Source organism: Drosophila elegans, unplaced genomic scaffold (assembly GCF_018152505.1).
Source record: "Drosophila elegans isolate 14027-0461.03 unplaced genomic scaffold, ASM1815250v1 contig_149, whole genome shotgun sequence".
Lineage (NCBI taxonomy): Eukaryota > Metazoa > Arthropoda > Insecta > Diptera > Drosophilidae > Drosophila > Drosophila elegans.
The window spans coordinates 22399425-22420286 of NW_024545513.1; the positions used below are offsets into that span (position 1 = coordinate 22399425).

General features: G+C 37.2%; 1 protein-coding gene and 1 long non-coding RNA gene across 3 annotated transcripts in view; both read right to left on the bottom strand.

Annotated features, from left to right (window-relative positions):
• Positions 1-3443: 3443 nt before the first annotated feature.
• On the bottom strand, positions 3444-4194 carry LOC108135411. Its single transcript, XR_001773903.2, has 3 exons — positions 4004-4194; positions 3814-3931; positions 3444-3760 (listed from the first exon to the last, which is right to left on the bottom strand). It is a non-coding gene; the product is annotated as an uncharacterized LOC108135411 (long non-coding RNA).
• A 440-nt stretch (positions 4195-4634) lies between these two features.
• LOC108135436 (netrin-A) overlaps positions 4635-20862 on the bottom strand; it is a 53859-nt gene continuing 37631 nt past the window's right edge. The window contains exons 3-7 of one of the 2 annotated variants that reach the window (XM_017256175.2): positions 12573-12722; positions 11895-12047; positions 6819-6884; positions 5927-6293; positions 4635-5246 (exon numbers count right to left, since the gene is read on the bottom strand). In XM_017256175.2, coding sequence (XP_017111664.1) covers positions 5105-5246; positions 5927-6293; positions 6819-6884; positions 11895-12047; positions 12573-12722 — 878 coding nt within the window. In that variant the 3' untranslated portion in view covers positions 4635-5104. Of the gene's footprint in view, positions 5247-5926; positions 6294-6818; positions 6885-11890; positions 12048-12572; positions 12723-20862 lie in introns of both variants that reach the window. The other variant, XM_017256176.2, reaches the window with a different exon arrangement.

Here is a 20862-nt window from a genome sequence, read left to right on the forward strand (position 1 = left end):
TTAAAAACAAAAATGTTTTGATTTTCGTACACAATTATTGCACAGTCAAATTGGTGAGGGTTTTTTTATTGGACCACCCTAATGAGCAACGCCATATTTACAGGCATTAGGCCCTTGGTTGTTTTCTTTACATCAAGAATTGATATATTGACCTTAATTTGTTTTTGTGTAGAGAGAAAAAGCTTGCGTGGGTGTGCGGCTTGCAGGAGCCCGAAAAAGGAGAAAAAAATAGAAAGAGAGAGAGGGAGAGAGAGAGAGAGCGAGGAAACGGAAGAGGAGCGATTTGATGACGTAGTTGGACGGCAAGGTGGGCGATGGGCTGAACCGAATTTGGTCGACGGCACGAAATGCACTTGTTAAGCGACCCACTAAACCATTTGTTGTTGTGCGGAACTAACATTTGCGAGCCCTTTAGCACACATTTCTCTATGTGTCGATTTCCAGTGCTAATATGACTAATGTGACAAGCCCATTGGCTTCTCATTATTTGCATTTAAATATGTGAATAAAGCAATGTCATAACATTTGAGCACCTGTGTATTAAGTGCGGTGCTCTGAAAGATGCTGTCGAGAGTCACCTGTTTGTATTAATAATAATAAAATAGTGCCAATAGGCGGGCAAGTCGATTGCGCCTTTTGGCTTAAATTGTAGAAGTCAGCCCCGAAAAATATTGTTGGCTTGGCAGAAGGGAGTCAGAAGATTAAAAAATCAAACATCTACTCTTTTAACAAACCTTTTTCTTTGCATTCTATGCAATTAAGATCTAAGCAAAATCTTTTGAATTTAAAGTATCACCCTATTATTAATTATGATAAATTTGGTTACACATTAAATCGATTTAGTTAGATCAAGACAAACTAAAAACTTGTTTTTGTAAGAGGCATAATTTTATTTTAACTAATATCCCAGCGCAGCAATTTCACACCTATATTTGTAGCGCTAATCATTTTGAATGGGAGATACAAACTTATTTAAACAGGCGTAGACTTAAAACTAGTATTTATAACGTGCTTTTTGTCTTACTCAAGACTGTAATTTTATATTTGTAATAGATAATTATTTAAATATTCAAATTGCTTAATTATATTTAATATTCAGGCGCAGCAAGCTTACACTTATATTTTAGCGCTAGACACTTTGAATGGTAAATATAAACTTATTCAAACAGTATTAAAAAAAAAGTGGCTTTTTGAGCGGAAAGAATTTGAATTTTCTTTTGTTTTTTATTTTACTTTAAGTATTCTTTAATTTTAGATTTAAACTTAGCTGCGATCCTAATTATCTTACAGTATATCGAGTTAAGTGAGTTTGTTATATAAATAAGTTGGTTCTTTGGCTATCATTATCTTATGGATATATAATAGAGTCCTATAATAACTTTTACCATTTATTAGGGCAGATTTATAGAATAGGGCAGTGTATAGAATTTGTTCAAAAGTTTTCATAAAAATTCAAATCTACGGCACATGGAGGAAAAAAACATTTGTTCAAAGGCAACAGTGCGTATGAGTAATAAACATTGAAGTCCTACACTTATCAGCTTGTACAATGCGTTTTGGTGCATTAAAGGCATACCAAAAAACATTTTTTAGATAAAGTTACTTGAGGTTGTCTGATTTTTTCCACTTTAAGTTATAAACTTCAAGGACATATTAACTTCGTCAATATGGTAGCCACCTTGGTCCAATTACTTCGTTCTGAGTTGCTCAAATTTCTGCATGGCAAATAAACAGTAAATTTGCGGTTCTCAATGCTCATTTGCAAAACACAGTCAATATTTTGTTTCACTCGAAGCGCCGCCGCCAATGCTTACTCTAATTTCGACAAATTAGGTTTTCTGTTTTTGCATCCGATTTTCCACTTTACACTCGAAATCTGCGGCTTTAGCCCAACTTGATAAGACTTGACATTGTAATAGACAAAGGTTACTTTGACTTTAAATATGGTCAACGTTTTAGATTACAAAAAATAATCAGAATGTTTTTAAGCTGGGATTAGTCGGAACTAGTAAAGCTGCTGACAATTGACTGCAGGTGGGTCGACTTGGAGTCGCAGTGGATACCTTATGGGGTAACACCAACCTAGTTTTTTGAAAGGTATACATTATTCAGAGACGTGCAATTTCGGCTTATTTTTTTTTTTTTTGTATTAGAGTCGATGTATCTATTTGTCCGTCCGTGTGAACCCCAAGATCTCGGAAACTATAAAAGCTAGAGATTTAGGACATGCAGATTTTAGTAATTCTTACGCAACGCAAGTTAGCGTTCTGTTTGTTTATTGTTTTTAATATAAAAGAACACGAAATTTACCGACTTTTACCATAGTGCTCATATTGTATAAACAACAAGAAATGAAGCAAACTTCGGCAAGTCGAAGTTTATATACCCTTGCAGCTATTGAGAATACATTTTCTTTAAAACATTTACATTTCGAATTATATGAGTATTTGTTTAAAAACATTAAAGCTATGATGATCTTAAGCGCAATGATTTGATCGTTCCTACTGAATTATTAACTATGTCAAAAAGAATTTAAAACAAATTGAAAATTGGATAAGATAAAATTGTTTTTCCTTTATTTTTTTTATAATATTCTGATTGTTCTTATAAAAGCTATATGACATAGTCGTCCGATTTTGACAAAATTTAATAAAGCAAAAAAAAAAAAAAAATTGAAAAACATCAAATTTAAACTTTCTTTCTTATTTCCGATTGCTCCTTTGGGATCCAGCTTATTTCGACTTATGTACCACCTGCAACAATAATACAACTTTTGGGAAAGTTTCGAAGACATCTACCTAAAATTGAATATATCTTAGTATGCTAAATATTAACCATTTTTCTCAGTGCAGAGGAAAACAAACAAATCGATGCAGAGACAAACAGACAAACCGAAGGGAAAGCATTTTTAAGCCAGGAAAACGAATAAGTAAAGAATAAACAAAAAAGAGTTGCTTATGCTTGAAGGTGATTGGGGGCTAAGGTTTTGGGTTTTTATTTTCCTTAATGTATACTTCTATTGAAAACAAATAGAATATTGTAGCAAAATAGCTAAATTATTGTAAATGTCTAAAAATTGTAGAGATTAATCGAAGTGAAAGGTAAAAATAGCGCTAAAATTTATGATTTTAGTTTTTTTATTGAAATATGTATTCGCATACACGTTAATTTTTCGCCAACACGTATTCATATTATAAACAAATAAAAAATTAAATTTGTTTAAATATTAATTATTATTTAGAAATGCTTTGGATGGCTTTAAAGTAGAACCTGCACTTTATTGTCCGTGCAGAGGCGTAGTAGCAATCAATACCATACAACAGAAGCATACAATAGTTCAATATATATAGTTCACTATATTTCACTAAGGCCACGACTCTCATCTTCTATATTTATTTGGTCCTCTTCTGCAATTCTAAAGGTCGAAAACTGAACACAATGCCTTTCCAGACACAATTATTTATTTATTTTTATTTTATAACACTTGATATGATATACACTAAGGCGTAGAGTGCTGGTAGCTGGGTCCTTAGACTATAGACGATAAAAAGGCTATTGTTAATCCTTGTTCCACTACATGAATTTGACTTTATATGTAGGTACAATTTGCTAATTAGGCATTCATTGCAATTAAATTGTTGCAATCAAAAAGTAACATTAAATAAGGTTTTTAAACAATGAATTGAATTGAAAAATATTGGTGTTTACCCAATAATAATTATACCTGAGACCTGATTGTTTTTAGTAATGACAAAAATACCTGTAAAAAGAAAGCCATTATTACTGAAATACAGATATATTGACGAGAAGTACCTTTTTTAAAAATTGATTCTAGAAGCTTGTGGTTTTTTAAAATCCTACACGATTCGTTCGCAATAATTGAACATTTATTTGTAGTATTTTTATATTATGTCCATGCCCAAGACCGCGACTAAAACGATAAAGTAAACATTACAATAATAACAATTTTGTAAGTCTTAAATAAATGTTAAAACATTTTTACCAAGTTCTCAAGAAGAATCTTCCATCTCTTCAATTTAAGAGGCACTCCCAAGATAATCCATGCACAAATTGCATCGACATCAAGTCCAAATCAAATTTTGTCCTGCAGTCTCCTCCTTATGGTCTCCATGTTAGTAAATTTCAAATTTCTTTCATTTCAACAAAGTAAGCAAATAAAAAAGCAAATGTAAACAAAACTCAGAACATATGGTTAGCAATCGATAAGTTCAAGCGATAGTTGAGTGTATGGCAACGCTATGAATTCCGTTTGGTAAAGATGCCACCCTGTCAATAGCCCGCCAAGTGTAACAGACTTAAAATTCAATTTAAAATGTTTACAGCTTCGCACGATGAAACTAGTAGATTCTCTAATGCACTATAAATCGATCAATAAACTCTATATATATTAATTTCAGTCGAAAAAATGATTTATGATCTGATTGGGAAAATGCCAAGTTGTTATCCAAAAATAAAGGAGAATAGCCTAAAGATGGCAGCGATAGTTCACACTGCCATCTGTGAACTATCGTTGCCATCTTTAGACTATATAGCACAGAGTGGCAGCACTTACAATTGACCGCCAACATTTTGAAATTCAAAATAAAACCAAATAGATAATTTAAGCATTTTGCTCTGTACAATATTTATTAATTACGATTCTTTGCGAGTTGTGCATGCATCAAAGTGTTTCTTACAGATAAATTATTGCTTACTGGCGCTCCGTTTGCTTGCTGAAACTGCCCCAGTACGTAAATTGTTCACAAATGCTTAAACTGGGCTGACAGGAATCTTAATTTAGCGAATAATACAAGTCATATATATAGGTTACATAGATTACATGTATAGATACTTTCGTGTGTTCGATTGCTATTGATCAATAGCCGATTGATTTGTAACAATTGAAGTTAATTAAATAAATTAAATACCGCTAGTTTGATTTTTAACTGCTACAAAATCGGTTAATTTGACGAAAAAAAAAAAAATATTATCGCGACACGATTTGATTGTTTTCTCCGGTTCAACTCCGTGCTTTTAATCATTTCTTAGGTCTAGAATCTTGAGACTACACAGAGGAAGTGGGTTTTTTTGGGGACTGGGCTAATTACGCGCAGCTGCGCGCCCTCCGTTGAAAGCGCTTCATGCGTCGGTACCAGTCCTCCTTCCATTCGATAACGATTGAATGCGGCCCGATGCCCAGGTACCCGGGTGGTGCCTCCGAGTCCCGACCCAAGATCAAATAGGATCTGCAAAAAAAAAGTCAAGAATTATTATTTGGTTCGTAAGACAAGCCACTTAAATCACTTTTTTAGATTAAAGTGTGTTTATTTTTATTCAATTTATACGCATTTATAAGTCGAAATTCGAAAACTGAATTTAAAAAACAATTTGATTTCATGATTTTTCAACATAAACGCATTTCAATCGTGATTTTGATATTTTTTCATTTTTAAAAAAAAGGTTTTAGTTTTATAAAGATCAAACGATTATATCACATAGCGGTTATACATCCAAATAAAAAATTAGCTAAATATTTGCCAAAATATTTTTAAATTTAGGAATTATGAACTAAAAGATTAGCCTCTCCTATATATTCGTCGAAAACTGAGCTTTATTTTAGACAACTTTGATCTTTATAAGTTTATTTTGAATTTTGGGGGTGGGATGGATAAAAAAAATTTATTGGAAAATCGACATAACTTCGGTGTTTTTAAACATATGAATGAGTTTAATAAAATAAACATATTTTTTTGTTTTAATGAAAAAGGCTTTTTTTGTTTCTATGCGATTCAAGATTCCTTGAGTTTTGCAAAATTCAGATGAGTACAGATATCCTACAGTTGTCATATATTTTCGTCTGACCATTAAGTCACTCAATAAGTTATTTCTGATGCCGTATCGACTATTGATTTACAGATATGCCTACCTGTTTACTCTGATCTTGGGACAGCGGCACTCCAGGTCCTTAGTCGGTATGATCCAGGTCATAGGACCGCGTTTTAGCGTTGTACTCGGCATTCCGTACACGTTCCCCGCGCCGCTGCTTTCGCCTGGCCTGCTGCGCTTGAAGACGGCCTGGATCTGCAGATCGTAGTGCACCGCTTCGTTGGCGCTGGGATAGTCCGCCCCCTCCGCCTCCGCCCCCGCCCCCGCCCCCGCCTGCAACTCGTACTCCGCCGGACGATCCTGGTCCATTTCGTAGTCCGCCACGTCGGGATCCATTGCGCGCCGTGGAGACTCCCTGCTGGCCGCCTCGCTGCTCGTATCGCGACCAATTACTTTGGCCATAATTGCTAAATAATAAATAATAATAAGGGGGAGATTTTAATTAGCATGGAGTTTACTAGAACTTGAAACCCCAACTGCTTGTTAGAAGCAGAGAATGGCTATGACGGGTTAAGATGGTACTTTCTTTCTTTTTTTATTTTAACTGCTTTTAAAAAATTAAGAAAATTAAAATATTGAACATTTAAAAAGAAACCACAAAACTTTACAATAATAATATTCCTTAATAAATCAATATATACCTAGCATCCAATACAAAACTTAAAAAAAAAATTTGCCTAAATTAAAACAACATTTCAACATAAATGTAATTGGCGTTATGTACGCACAACGGTTTCTATGCTTTTCGTAAGTTTTTTAAACATTTCTAACATGGAATTAAATAAATATTAATTTTAATTTAATTGAAAAAGTGACCAAGTTATTGCATTATAATCATCATCGAAACACAAAGAAGTATAGAAAATAAATTTGTTTAGAAGCTTAAACTATTCTTTGTGTCTGTTTTGTTTTGATGGGTTATTCAAACTTACCGTAGTCTCTTTTGCAGAACTTGTTTAGGTTTAACCTTTTGGTGCTGACTTTGCATCTGCCGCATTCTGAAAGGACACAAAACATGGATTTTAAAATAAGCTAATCAAATCCTATGGTAAGTTGTTCGCAATGTGAGGTCCTCTGTGTTGAGGAATTCGCCACACAGAGCGAGCAATCTCTTCGACATTTCACAGAAGACATGAAGCTGAACAAATGGTCAAATGGATCGGAGTGATATTGTGTTAGAGGTTAATTAAGGGTAGGATTTGCTAGGGTGTGCTATTTACTCCTATACCAAAGCCGTCCCTTTTTGCATGCGTCCTTCGGAGGGGGCATTCCACTTTGGTGTTTGCAATTTAATTGCAAAATTTATGTCTTTATGGCCAATGCCAATTAGCAGAAACAGTGGCAGAAACAACGGCAGTAGTGCTCGATCAATTTTACATTAAGACTGCCCCGCCTGCCAGCCCATTCCCCTGCACAGAAAGAAAATAATGGTGTCTTCCCCAGCCATCGATTAATAAATGTTTCGAGCGAAATATTGCACCAACTTCTGCTGAAGAATTCGCGCTTAGCAGTTACTTGTTAGTTAACGGTAGATAGGTAAGATATCAGAAAGAAAGAAAGAAATAAAAAATTAATCATGTATTGATCTTATTTAATAATGATGCGTTTAAAAACAAAAGCTAATTATACACATTTCCATTTGCATTCAGATCCAATGCTTTATTTTTTAAATTTTATTTTTTTGCGTGTATTGTATTTGTGTATTTTGACTTCGTGCCTTGGGACGCCTTTTGTGTCGACTAAAATTAGCCAATAAGTTTTTGTTTTGTTTTTCCTTTGGCTGGGAATTGCAATTTGCCTTGTTGCTCTTTCTGCCGCCGATCGCAATGTCAAAGCAAACGTGACACAATTGAGGCAACTCTCGATCGGTTCGTGGCATAAACATTTATAATAAATGAGTCGGACGATTTATAAATCGATCGCCGAGAGGTCGAAATTAAAACCGAATCTGAAGTCGAAAGTGAAAATGGCACTTTCCCTTGGCTATTTATGGAGCAATCTCTGCGCATCCCTCTCATCCGAATAAAGTGAATTTTTCCGATGCACTTAGCAAGCAAACGATATTTATCGCCGTCATTTAAAGATCATTAGCCACGCCCCGAATACGAACTAAAATATCCAAAAATAAAGCTAGGAGGTCAAAAACGTCTGAGTCATTATTCGGGAATCCCTCTTTTGGCAATGGTGTCATTGCTATATGTACTATGAAGGTGCTTAAGTGGGTCAGCATTTCTCAGACATTGTGAGAAATTATTTGGGAAATTCTTGAAGTTACTTATTTTTGCTATGAAGTATGTTTCAGAATATGTAAAGATGCAGAAAATATTTGAAAATTCGCCTTGAACTAAGTCAATAATATTTCATCACTATAATGCTATAATTATTAGAATGAGTTAAATATATGCAATTTTACTTTAAAGTTAAAAAAAACCTTATTGCTTTATTTATATTTTATAAAGAATTAGCCTTTGTCAATTACTGTTTTAATTTTGTTTTTTTTTTTACTTTCTTCACCTTTGAACCTTATCCTTTCTGTACCTTGAACAGAACAGAATATACTGGAATATACCTAGCCAAATATTTAATACTTAAATTAAATTATGAAATTTTCAATTAATGCTTTGAAGCCTATTAAATTAATTGTACCGCTTTCGAACATAAATCGGCAACTTTAAACTTTGGCAACAAAATATAGTACGCTGCACTTTAACAACTATTTGTGAACATTTTGAGCAAACATAAATCTTTCAAAAATTTGCCAGTCATCAAATTAACATAATATTAAATTTGACCCACGCCCCATAGAAGCACACAGTTGGACGTTTTGACATGCGGGGGCAACTAACTTTAAATTAACTCAAACTTGGACAGAATTTTAAATTAATTTAATAAGATTATCAAATTATAAATTCATAATTAACATTCATGTTCGTGCTGAGCGCTGAGCACTGAGCACTGAGTACTGTGTGGCGGGGTGTGCTGAGGGGGTGACTGCGGGGGGCGTGGCAATAGCGTCAGCCACGCCCCCTCATGTTGTGCCAATGAATAGCAAAGGACGAACTTTTTCGTTGAGCCTGCGTCTGTGTGTCCATTTGCCTAACTCAGTTCTTGGTTACAAGAAATGGAAAACTTTCCACCGACAACTTTTCCAACTTGCGCTTTTCTTTGCCGTTGACAAATAAATTTAAGAGGGGCTGCCTCTTTAAACGCAGTCCTCAGTTCGTCTGCACCTCGATTTGCATTTTTGGCCTGATGGATAGTGATAGGAACGGAGTACAGTGGAGTGGAGTGGCTGCTCCTTCAGCCGGAGGCAACTTGATATGCAACAATTGCAGCCAGGAATTGATCCTAGTCGGCTTGGATATTCGGGATTGGGTTTGGGTTTGGGTTTGGGGCACAGCGTCTGGCAGCTATTCATATCTTGTTGCAATTTTAATGGATTTTATGGATTTTGAGAACTTATTCTTCTAGCTTCCTGTGCCGTGGTAATAAAATGTTCTTAATAGAGCTTTCAGGGTATTAAAGGAAATATACGAATTAATTTGCCACTGTTAGGTGGTTGTCAATTAAAAGAGCGATTTGTGAAATTAAATGAATTTTAAACTCACAACTACGACTAACTTACATTTATATTTTACTAGTTTATTATTGCAGAACACTAAATAAAACAATCGGATATGGAACTCCATTTGAATAAAAAAATAAGTCTTTCTAAGTTAAATTTATAAATGTAATTTCCATTTGTATACAAAAGGATACAAATTAAAGAAAATTTCACTGCATTTCAAAAGGACATTTGTAAATCCCCAAAATATTACTTTCAATATTTTCAAGGCAGTCTTTAAATCAATAACATCTGACTTAATTTTTAAAATATTTTCTTTGCCTGAGGAAGAATGCTTTAAACATATTTTTATGCATCGAGGACTTGTTAACTCTAAATTTCTGGACATTTTCGTATACCATTGGCGATAATCTAATTCATTTAACCTTTTTTTATAAAACAGATTTGAGTTTCATTATGCTTTCTCAAAAATGAGGCTCATAGTAATTCTTGACTTCTTTGTTCGTTTGATTTGGTCACTTAACGATGACGATGTTACTCCATTATGATTAAGTCGGCGCTTATACTTCCTGTGGCTGCTTAACTTGCTCAGTCAATTTGTCATTGTTTCCACTTGCAGCTGCATAAACGGCTCATCCTGTCGTCCTTTCCCCCATTCCCCCATCCATCCATCCATCCATCCATCCATCCATCCACCCATCCACCCGCCTTTCGGTAATCCTTCGCTGACTTTTGCCTAATGCCTTGAGCAAATAGTTGGGAGCAATTAGCGGCGGAGGCAGAAGTACTGGCTTTGGTACTCGTACCGGACACAGTGGGACCGAAAAGTGGGCGACTGCTCTTGCCGCTGCTGCAGCTTATTCATGGGAAATTAAATAAAAAACTTTTTTAATACATTTGCTCTGCTAAGTTTTTCGCCTGCTCTCTGTCATTCTGCATTTTCCACACTGGTTCTCTATCTTTTTGTGATGTTTCTTTGGGGTCTTCTTTTGTTGTTTTTGCCACTATTTCTGCTGCTGTTTTAATACCCTGTACTTAAAGCTATCAAGGGAATGCCTGATTTGCGCAAAGAATTTGTAGTTCTTAATGATAGCTACGTTTATATTGGAATACAGTAAAATACTGCACCTAGCTATCCAAATATCACCATGTTTTTTGGCTCATAGAAAACACTTTATATTTTAAGTAAATTTTATTTAAAAATTAAATTCAAAAAAAGTAGACAGTTTACCCTTACTGAATATAAGAACAAGGTAATTTACCTTTACCATGCTTTTGAAGGTACAAGAACGAAATTATGTTAGAATATTTATATTTCCGCTATAGTCTATATTGCTAAATTGTGTTTAAATAAGAAAGTTCAATTCAAGAAAAGATTTGTTAATGGTTAGTATGGGATAACTAAAAGTCGTCAGCCTTTAATCGAATCTGTACTTTTGTTTTTTTCTTGGAGTTTTATTGTAAAGTTTGTTTTGCTTCGAGAGGGAGAGGGAGGTGGGCAGAACTGGGCTTAGTATGATTTATGCTGCGTGGCGCATTTTGTATGCTTGTTGCACTTCGCCACTAACCCCTCTTACCCCATTCCTCCCACTTCTCTCTGGGGCTCCACTGTACTTTCTTCGCCACTGTAACTAAAAGTTGCGTGCAAAGATTTGCGTTGTCTGTTAGGTGCCGTTGTCCCTCCATCTCTTTCTCCTTCTGGTTCGCCATCTCTTTCTAACTCTTCTGCTCCTTATGCCGCCTCTTGTTTTTCCACTTCCACTTTTCCTGACCGACAACCGACTGCACTTTAGCGGATTTGTGTTTTCTCACCCATTTGAAAGGATTACAAAGGCGGGCCAAGCGCCACGGCAACTACTATGTGCCTCCTTCGCTTCGGGCCTTGGACAGTGATCCCTCGCTTATGCAGAACGCTGGGCATTTGTAGTTCCTCCACTTAAGTTTTAATTAGTCTTAAGCTGTACAAGGTTTTGGATAGTGACATTAAGTGGGGTGGTCCTTGCACTTCAGATCTCTTAAAAACTCTATCTATTCTAGCAGAACTCAATTAATAAAATAATCAAATATCGATATAATTTTCCACTGTTACTCATTTCTGAAATGGTAACTATAAAATTATCTATCTTTGCATTGGCATTTTCTTTTATTGGTTATTTAATGTGAATAAATTTTTTTGAAAAGAGATTTTTTATTATGGAGCTTTACGCTAGAAAGTCTGTAGCTGTATATTAATACCCAAACTTTTGGTTGATTATTTTCCATTCACTGGTCCTCTTTACGGGGACTTCCCTGCGACCACTGATAAACAATGCTACCAGTTAGTGTAAGCACTCGAAACAGGATGTCAAGGAGCGGAAGAGTGTGGAAGCAGGGGCTCCGGATAGTCGGTTAGCACACAAAACACAACAGAAAGATATGGATATGAGAGGAGGCACTTACTTACCCCTGCCGCCCTCGGTGCGATAGTACTGGGTTTGGGCGGCCGTTCCGGAGGCGCCTCCGCGATCGCCGCTAGATCCTGGCGAGGATTGGGGCTCATCCGGCTCGGGAGCGGTGTTTTGGGTGTCCAGCATGTTGATCATTCGCGGCGGTTGCTCTGTGGTTAGGAAAAAGAGTTTGTGACATTATGAAAATTTACTAAATAGCTGTCTTATAATCACAATTGTGGAGAATCTCTTGGAAATTAACAAAAAATATCGTAAGTATTGCAAATGGCACTACTGGTGAAATTTTTACTATTTATTTCATGTGGGGGTGCACAGAAAACAATAGGGTTTTGAAGTCTTGGTGTCTAAAAGTATGCAAAGAAAATTAGGAACATTATATTTCGTAATAAAAATATATTGTTGCCTTCTTCTAGATACCTTTATAAGTGATTTCAAAATCTTAGAAATTTTTGTAGTACCCCATTAAAAAGGCAATAAAAACACTGCAAAACCATCAATTGCTTATTGAATTTTTAGGGACAAATATCGAAAATATTAATCAATATATGCTATCGATAGTTTTGCAGCACTATTTCACAGCTAACGATTGAATTCCAGATACGATTGGTGTAAAGCCCTCTTGTAGTTGAATTTGGTGATACTTCAGTCATAGTTCTTTAGAGTTTCGTACTTACTTATACAGGGGGCGATGTGGGAGCGGCTCTGTTGGTAGCCGCGGGCGCAGCGGTCGCAGGTCAGTCCGGTGACTCCGTCCTTGCAGGGACATTGACCGCTGGTGCTGTTGCAAATCTTGCCAGATGACCCGATCGGATGGCACTCGCAGGCTGCAACGAAAAGAGATATGGGAACGAACAATTAGCCGGGCTATATCACAAATATCAGACGGCGAAAACAAGATGCAGATGCTGATGAAATTTTTTCGGAGCGTGCTGAGAGCTTAATGGACACGGTCCGGCACTTCAAAGCCAAATGGCGTTCGCCATTCGCCATTCGCCAATCGACAATCGACAATCGCCGCCGGAATCGCCAATCTGGTGCACTTGAGTTTTACTTAAAGTCTTTCAAGTTCTGATTTCTGCACCATCGCCCACCGCCACTACCGGTGATTTTCGCCCCCAAGCTACCGTCCTTGCAGCTGAAAAAGATTCGTTTATGAGCCGTGGAAATGTACATTAACAGACACGATTACGGTCCGAGCATTCGTATACGTATATTCGCCTTTCCCGGCAAATTGAGTGCACACCACCAGTTAACGCTGTCCGTTCTTTGTCCGTTTCTTGTCCGTCCGCACACGGTTAATTGCAAATGAGAGTGCAAATGGGCCCGCCCAGCTTTATGGACGGAGGAAATGCTCCTCTATGCTTTACAGATTTACAGAATCAGTGGGCACTGGAACAATGCAAGTGGTTCGGTATCTTCACAGAGCAAAAAATGAATTTATTCATACACTTATCGCAACCACGCATTGGTCATGCCAGCACACACCGGTTTCTACTACTCTCTAACTACATAAACAAACTAATAACTCTGGTTTTTCTTTTTATAAAACATTCTATCACTATGCTAGTCTGATATTCAGAAAATAAATGGTAATATAAATTCTATATTTTAAGACGAATACATAAATAATAAAAAAACCTTAGCACAAACTATTTATATGAATTACATCGTTTTTTTGTATATCTTTGGTACCCGAAATACTTATTTTGTTTATCTGTATAATAATCTGTATGTAATACAAATTACATTTTAATTTTAACCTTGTTTCGAATTCGGATTATTTTTGTAACTCTATGAAAAAAGGAATCCTTTTTGATTTAAATTTTCATTAAGTTTTGCTCATATCTTTCTCTCCGTGTATCTTAATTCAAAAGCTATATAAATTATATATATTACATATTTTTGTGGCGTTCGCTTTCATTAACTTTGTTCACTGGCGCTTCTACCGGCCACTGCTGGCAAAGGCGGTACAAAAGCAGAGAAAGCGAGCTCTTTATCCTTCATTTCACGATTCTTGTCCTTATTTCGGGGTATTATTTGTGTCATATGTGTCGGTATGAGACCATTTTGAAGGGCTCTACGGTGGTTTCCTTAGCTGAGCCTGCTTCCTGTGGGTTGTTTAGTTAATAAGCCGCTTTTGGCCACATTTAATGGGTCTTTGCGCTGGCTCTTGGCTAAAAGCTGTTGCATATTTAAAGATTTAACTTGTGTATGGTATTGGAAGGGGGAAAAGCTGAGGGCTGTGTTCGGAGGAGGCAAATGTGCATGTCAAATTCTGAGTACACACTCACAGTATTTAACCCATTACTGAAGCTCACTAATGCACTAAAAGCATAATATTTTCGAATGACACAATAAATGTTCAATTTATTTGGTTACGTATTTATTTAAGAGCAATCAGATACGAATTTAAGTTTCATTTAATATTTTCAGTTGAATATTAAAGGCTCAAAGATACAAGTGAAGTTTTAACCTCTGAAACTTAATGGGTTAAACTAGGCCCGCAATCCATCCTTCCGTCCTGCTCTCATCCTCCGAACCTCTCGCTCTCGCTCTCACTCCCATATTCCATATACCATAACCCGTGTTCGTTTCGTGCGTTCGTGCAACATTTGGTAATTTAATCCGATTTACAATAAATTAAATGCGATTTATATGCACACAGTGACACATCCGGATGATAGCAACAACAATAACGACAACAGACAATAATAACTTGCAACAACAGCAACCAGAGCAACAATTCCGAGTGTCCATTGTTGCCTGCGGGGCGTTTCATAGTCGGAGAATGGTACAGTGACTCGAAAATAATGTGCAAAACATTAAATCAAGCTATATATATCTAAATTTTCTTTGTTTTTCAAAACTTAAAATTTGAAATTTTCAAACGTCTTTAAAAATTATATAGATTTATAAATACTTACATATATAACATAGTTTGGTTTATTTAATATAAATAAAATTAATATATTCTTAGGTAAGGTAAGATGTTGTAATTTAGTTTTAATCTATAGATATAGGTAATACGAAAATAAAAATAATTGAACCTTTACTAGGTACCTCCCAGCACTGACCAAAATATGCCTACAATATTTTACCGAAACCATTTTAGTTGTAAGTTGTTATTAAAATAACGAAAAATTTAGTCATTAGTTAATCTATACAATGTAACATAGTTATTAAGACAAGAGAATCATGTGTATGACCCGCCAGTAAAGTTATTTATAAAATCAATGACCAGATTTTTGCAATTTTACTTCTTCAAGAAGAGCTAAAAATTTTAGAAAATCTCAGATTTTAAAATATACTTCGTTGTACAGTGCAACATACGGTGGGTTTGAGGCCAACAATATGACAACAATATGTGAGTTGTGCGCGCCGCGCTATCTGCGAGTGGCAGAGTGTGGGCCAGAAGGATGGTGTATGGATATGGGATGTGGGACTTGGGACTCTCGGCTTTTGGACATTGTTAAAATAAGCTAGCCAGAAAAAAAGCGGCAATGTGCGAGGTGGAACGCGAAATGAACGAGTTCATTACATATCCACATCCCATATCAGTGCGCGGCATTGGCATTGGCATATATCCCCAAAGCCCGTATCCGGATCCCATCTGCATCCCCAGTGCATTCCATATGCTCCGGCCGGATTTTCTTACCATTTTCCATTGTGTAAATTCGTATTCCTCTGGTTTTTCATCGTGTTCGTGTGTGGCCCATTGGTCGAGGTAAAGATTATGAATTTTCATTATGGCGAGGCGGCAACAGAGGGATCCAATCGAGTGGCTACATTTTCGAATAGTCGGGTACGCATTTCCCCGGAGTCATTTGCATTTCCATTTAATTATTGAGTGAAGAGTGGACCGATGACTCAGGCAATCCCTTTCACCAGGTCTCCTTTTAATTTAACGCGACTCGAGAAGTGCTGAGATGCAGTGCGACCCGAATCCACCGTCTTGAATCATTTGGCCAGAGCGGACAAAGAGCTTGTGAAGAGCTCGTCCCTCTTCTTGGCTTATCCACATCGATTCAGGTCAGGGTTCCCCGAAATAAATGAGCTCCTAATGAGAGCAGTTCGCAAATGAATCACTCGACCTACCGGCTGGCCATTTGATATACGATGTGGCAGCAGGGGACTGCAGATCCAGTGAGAGTGAATCGAGTTTGCATGTTTCTAGTTAGTTTAGATTAATTATTGAAAATCGGTTTCTGAAATTTTATACAATTCCATATCATTATTTATTCCTAAAACACGGATGCTCTCATCATTGAACTTGATTTATTAAAGACTTTTTTGTAAAATTAAGACATAGGAAACGTTTATTTCCCTCCAGGGCGCCAATTATAATTACTCACCGAATAATTATTGATTCAAATTTCCCTGGGATATGTACTCGCCACTGAAACCGGTGATATAAGGCCATTATCCACTCATTAGATCATTGATTTAACACAAATTTCTCGCTACACACCGATTCGAAGTTACCTCATTGAACGACCTATTAAACAGTTGAGTACACATAAATAAATATGCATGTTCTCATGTGCGTATGTGCCGAATATATATCGATGTTTATTCACATTTGCAGGTATGTTTTATGGCATCTGCCAGGCACGGGTATTTTTAAATCAATCATTCGCAGTACGGTTTGGCTTTTATTTGTAGATGAAATGGCCAGAATGTGTGTTATTTCTCCACTCCCATCGACCTCCGACCTCCGACCCTTTCGCATTTAATTTGGACAATTTTCTGCTTTGAATATTTCGATTTGGTTTTTATTTATCATTTTTCATTACCGCACAGAAATAAATAAAATAAGAAGGATCGAAGTGGCTAAGTGCACCGACTATCAGATACCCATTATTCTGTTTAACTAGTTGCAAAATTCATATACCCCCAACAGGTGGCGCCTCCTGGAATTATATACTTGGCAAACAAAACAGGTGTGCCGCCATCTGGTGGCTAATAATTTTTCATGGCAGATTTAATTTCCTTATAATTTTAAAAAACATTTTTTGATTTGGAAATATGTTGCTGACTTTAGTGCACAAATATATTGATCGAATAGATAAATCAGCCATACATACATACAAATACAATGTACCCTTTAAACCTTTTTTTCAAGAATCGAATGATCATTAATGGGACTGTTATTAATTTAGCAATTTCTGCTGTTCTTTTTTTCCCCCAAAACGATGTACTATTTAAACATTATTTTCACATTTAAAGTGGCTATTTCCAGGTAGTCCTAAAATTCGCTAGCACACAAACATATTTTTCTTGGCTTTGGCTTCCTCTTTTTCGGCAACAAGAAATTAATTGAGCACCACCCACTCGCATTCACTCAAACCAAAGTACTAGCACACAACAAGGCATTGGGCCTAATGTAAACATCATAAAGCAAATCAAGCGCAATTTGTTATTGTTTATTTCAACTTTGCGCAAGCGAACCCCCCTCCCTCCACACTCTCCTAAGACAGAAAAAAAAAACAACACTGACCAATGAAGGAAAGTGCGTTACATAAATTCACCGAAAAGTCTCTTCCTCGACCATCAATTGCCATAAAATATTACCCGAAATTTTCTAGTCCAACAACGACGAACTGAGAAAAAGGAAAACGAAAATGAAAATGAGAACGAAAATTGTTAGCCGTAAAGAGCACAGCTGCCACTAGTCAGGGGGCTATTGTTGATGCTGCTATTTGTTATTATTAGCAAAAACAAAAGCCCAAAGAATCGTGCAGTTTTCCCAAGAAAACCAAACAGACTCCTCCGCATCCGCAGCCGCAGAAGAAGAATTATGAAGAAGATTTCGCAGACCCAGTCTGCAGCGCCATCGGATGATTTGCAGTGAGAGATTACACCTGACCAAGTGGCGGGTCCAGAACTGTAGAGGGTAGATGGTACAGGGGGAGGGGAGTGTCTGTAGATCCAGTCTGGAACACTTACCAGACCAGATCGGGTGTATATATATATATATGGGTAATGGCAAGTACTTGTGCATTCGAAGGAAATCCATTTGTGCGAATAGGTACCTGGAAAAAGGGCCATGTGACCACATCGAATCGAACTTGTATGCTAGTATCTGCCGATTTCTGTTAATCTTTGGCAGATGATATAATTTGAAATGCAAAAATGTTTCATTTTAATTTATGAGGAGAAGAAATAACGCTTTAGCTCATTAGCTTACATTCTCGTTTTGTATTAATGGCAGCTTTAATTGCGCAATGTGTAGATATAATAACTTCAAGAAACCAGATGTTAGCTAACATTCTCGTTTTGTATTAAATGTGTGTCAAATAATAATAGTAGTCTAATAATGTACAACTAAGGTGCCCCATAAGTGCACTTGAATTACCATCGTTTAACCCCACATCCTTTAAAAGAGAACCTAAGGCGGTTTTGGTAAGCGTTGCTCCTTTGAGGTATGGATTACACATTCAATTAAATGCACACATTTCGCATCTGGCGCCAATGATTCACTCGAATGATCTACCAATTGCTCATGAATTCAAATGAGCCATTCGATTTAGCCCAAAAGCCTCGAACCGGTCCAAAAGACGATTCACCTTTGCTCGCACTTCACACTTGAAGTTACGCCGGCGGGCGGAACTTTCCTTGGGTCTTATTAATAAATCAAAGGCTTTGCGCGACACTCTAGGAAAACTTACCGACCTCGCCCCTCCCCCGCCCTCCCGCCACACGACTTTTCCTTCATTTCCCGACGAGCGGGAAAAAAGTTTATCGCGGTTGCAACTGGCGCAAAGTTCGCTCAACTGATGGAGGCCTCTTCTCGTCTTGCTACAATTTTCTGTTGCATGTACAAAGTTTTCCAAACAGGTGAGAAGCGGTGGGAGGGGGGGAGGGGCTGGGAAAATCATCTCAGACCAACAGACGGATGGAAAAAACTTTTCGCGCTTTTCAAATTGTGCGTTAAAGATTGAGGCGCCTCGGGAAATGGCGGAAGGCGGGGTAAACAGATCTGAATGGGCCTATTGAAAATCAAACGACGCGCAGTAAAGTAGGCAATGCCGAATTGTTGCCAAACTCCAGCTACTTCTGACTGAAGTGCACCGTTTCGGAAAATGATTTTCCAACTGCGGAGTGGATTGGAGTGGGTGGCAGCGCCAATTTGACGCTCGAACAATTTGCACAGCTTTAAATGTCACCTCGTATGCAAAATGTCATAAATCAAATTGGATGGTTGCCCTTAGGCGAACCACTGTCCAAAATTTCCGTGTCGTTGTGGGTTAAACGGTGCAGTAGGCACAAATTACACTGAACGAAAATAAAAACCCATAACAAGCCACCACCAGTAAACTAAGGTCTTTGGTCAATATTTAATAATCTTTATCTTTAAGTTAGATGCTTTTCTTATTGGATTGTGAGCTTCATCGAATAATTGTATTCAAAGTTCGCAAATTATACGGTGTGGATTTGCATGATTCCTTTGCTGTATTGAGCTGAACCACTTTCAGGAGCTCAGAGAAAATAACAAATTTCAATTAAATTGAAATTTTTCTAAGCGTCAGATAGATTAAGAAATTAAATTGTTGAATATGTATGCAAAAAGGATTTTTGTGATATATAAAGATTGATTGAAACGAACGAATTAAGAATAAATATTAAAATTGGGGTATAAGATTTAACAGCTTTTGGTGGATCGGTAATATTTTCAGCTTTGTGCCCAAACATTTTATTCAAAGTTATGCTGAAAACTAAAGACCTATGAGAGGGCTTTATTAAGTCAAGTTAAAGTTAAGTAAAGTTAAGTAAAATATAAATCAATCAAATCTGCTGAAATTCCACTAAGGTTAAACCTTTTTCCCTGGCTTTTCGGAAAACTCTGAGGGCATAACAGATTCGTTATGGTGTCCCTTTTTCCCCTCACACAACTCATCTTTTTTTATCAATTTTATTTATTTTTTGCGTATTTTGGGTTGTTTAGCTTTGTCAAAAATGTTTGGAAATTGACTGTGCTCTTGGCATGAAATTTTATAGCTTTGCCAGCACAAAATTTGTCACAGGGCTTAGTTTTGGTGGGACCCAGCACCACCAACACCACCACAACCACCACCACCACCACCCACTCACTCTTTTTCTGGGGGCGACTGTAATAGATTTTTCCGGCTTAGTTTTCGAAGCCGCCTTGGCATGCCGTATGATAAATGCATTTCGCGCTGGCATTCCAAAATTTCAATTAAGTTGCCGAGCGAACCTTGCTGGGGTGGCGATGGCCTTTAACCTTTAACCTTTAAGCGATTCGGCACAGTTGCAACGACGCGTTTTATGAAATTCTAATGATGTTTGACTGATTTCCTCCCCCGCAGATGTCCTTCCCCCTCCACACCCTCTCCCCACCCCCGCCCAAGCATTTCATGAACTTTTTGGGCAATAAAGAAACTTTTCCCGGCTACGTGTGTGTGGCATTATTTTAATTGCCGCTCCTGCTGTGACCCCATGTTATTCCCCCCGCTTTTCCTTCATGTTATTGCTGTTACATTTCGCACGTGACTTTCTGATTTTATGGCTTTTAATTTCACGTATTTAGTCACGGATAAGGTTAATTGTATTCAACCGCCCACCGCCCAACGCCCACGACCTCGCCCCATAAATGTGTGGTAAATGCCCCCATTGACACATGCAATTCGGAAGTCTTTTGTCATAGTTGATACGCCTATGTGTTCTGATCTCGGGCAGCAGAAAACAATTGGCAGGCCTTCAATTGTACGCCCTAATTACTGGGTGACGATAAACGGTGATGGCAGATATGACACGATAATGGAAGGACTCAACGGCCTTGTCAACACAAAGGAAGGCCGTCTCGTTTGGCTGGCATTGGCTTGAGGAAATATTTGCAGAAAATACTGGCCATTTATTGGAAATTGGGAACTCAGCAAACCGAAGTGCTGATCTATTCTTGATCTATTCCTTTAAAATGGGTTATCTTAAGGAAAGTCAAAAAAA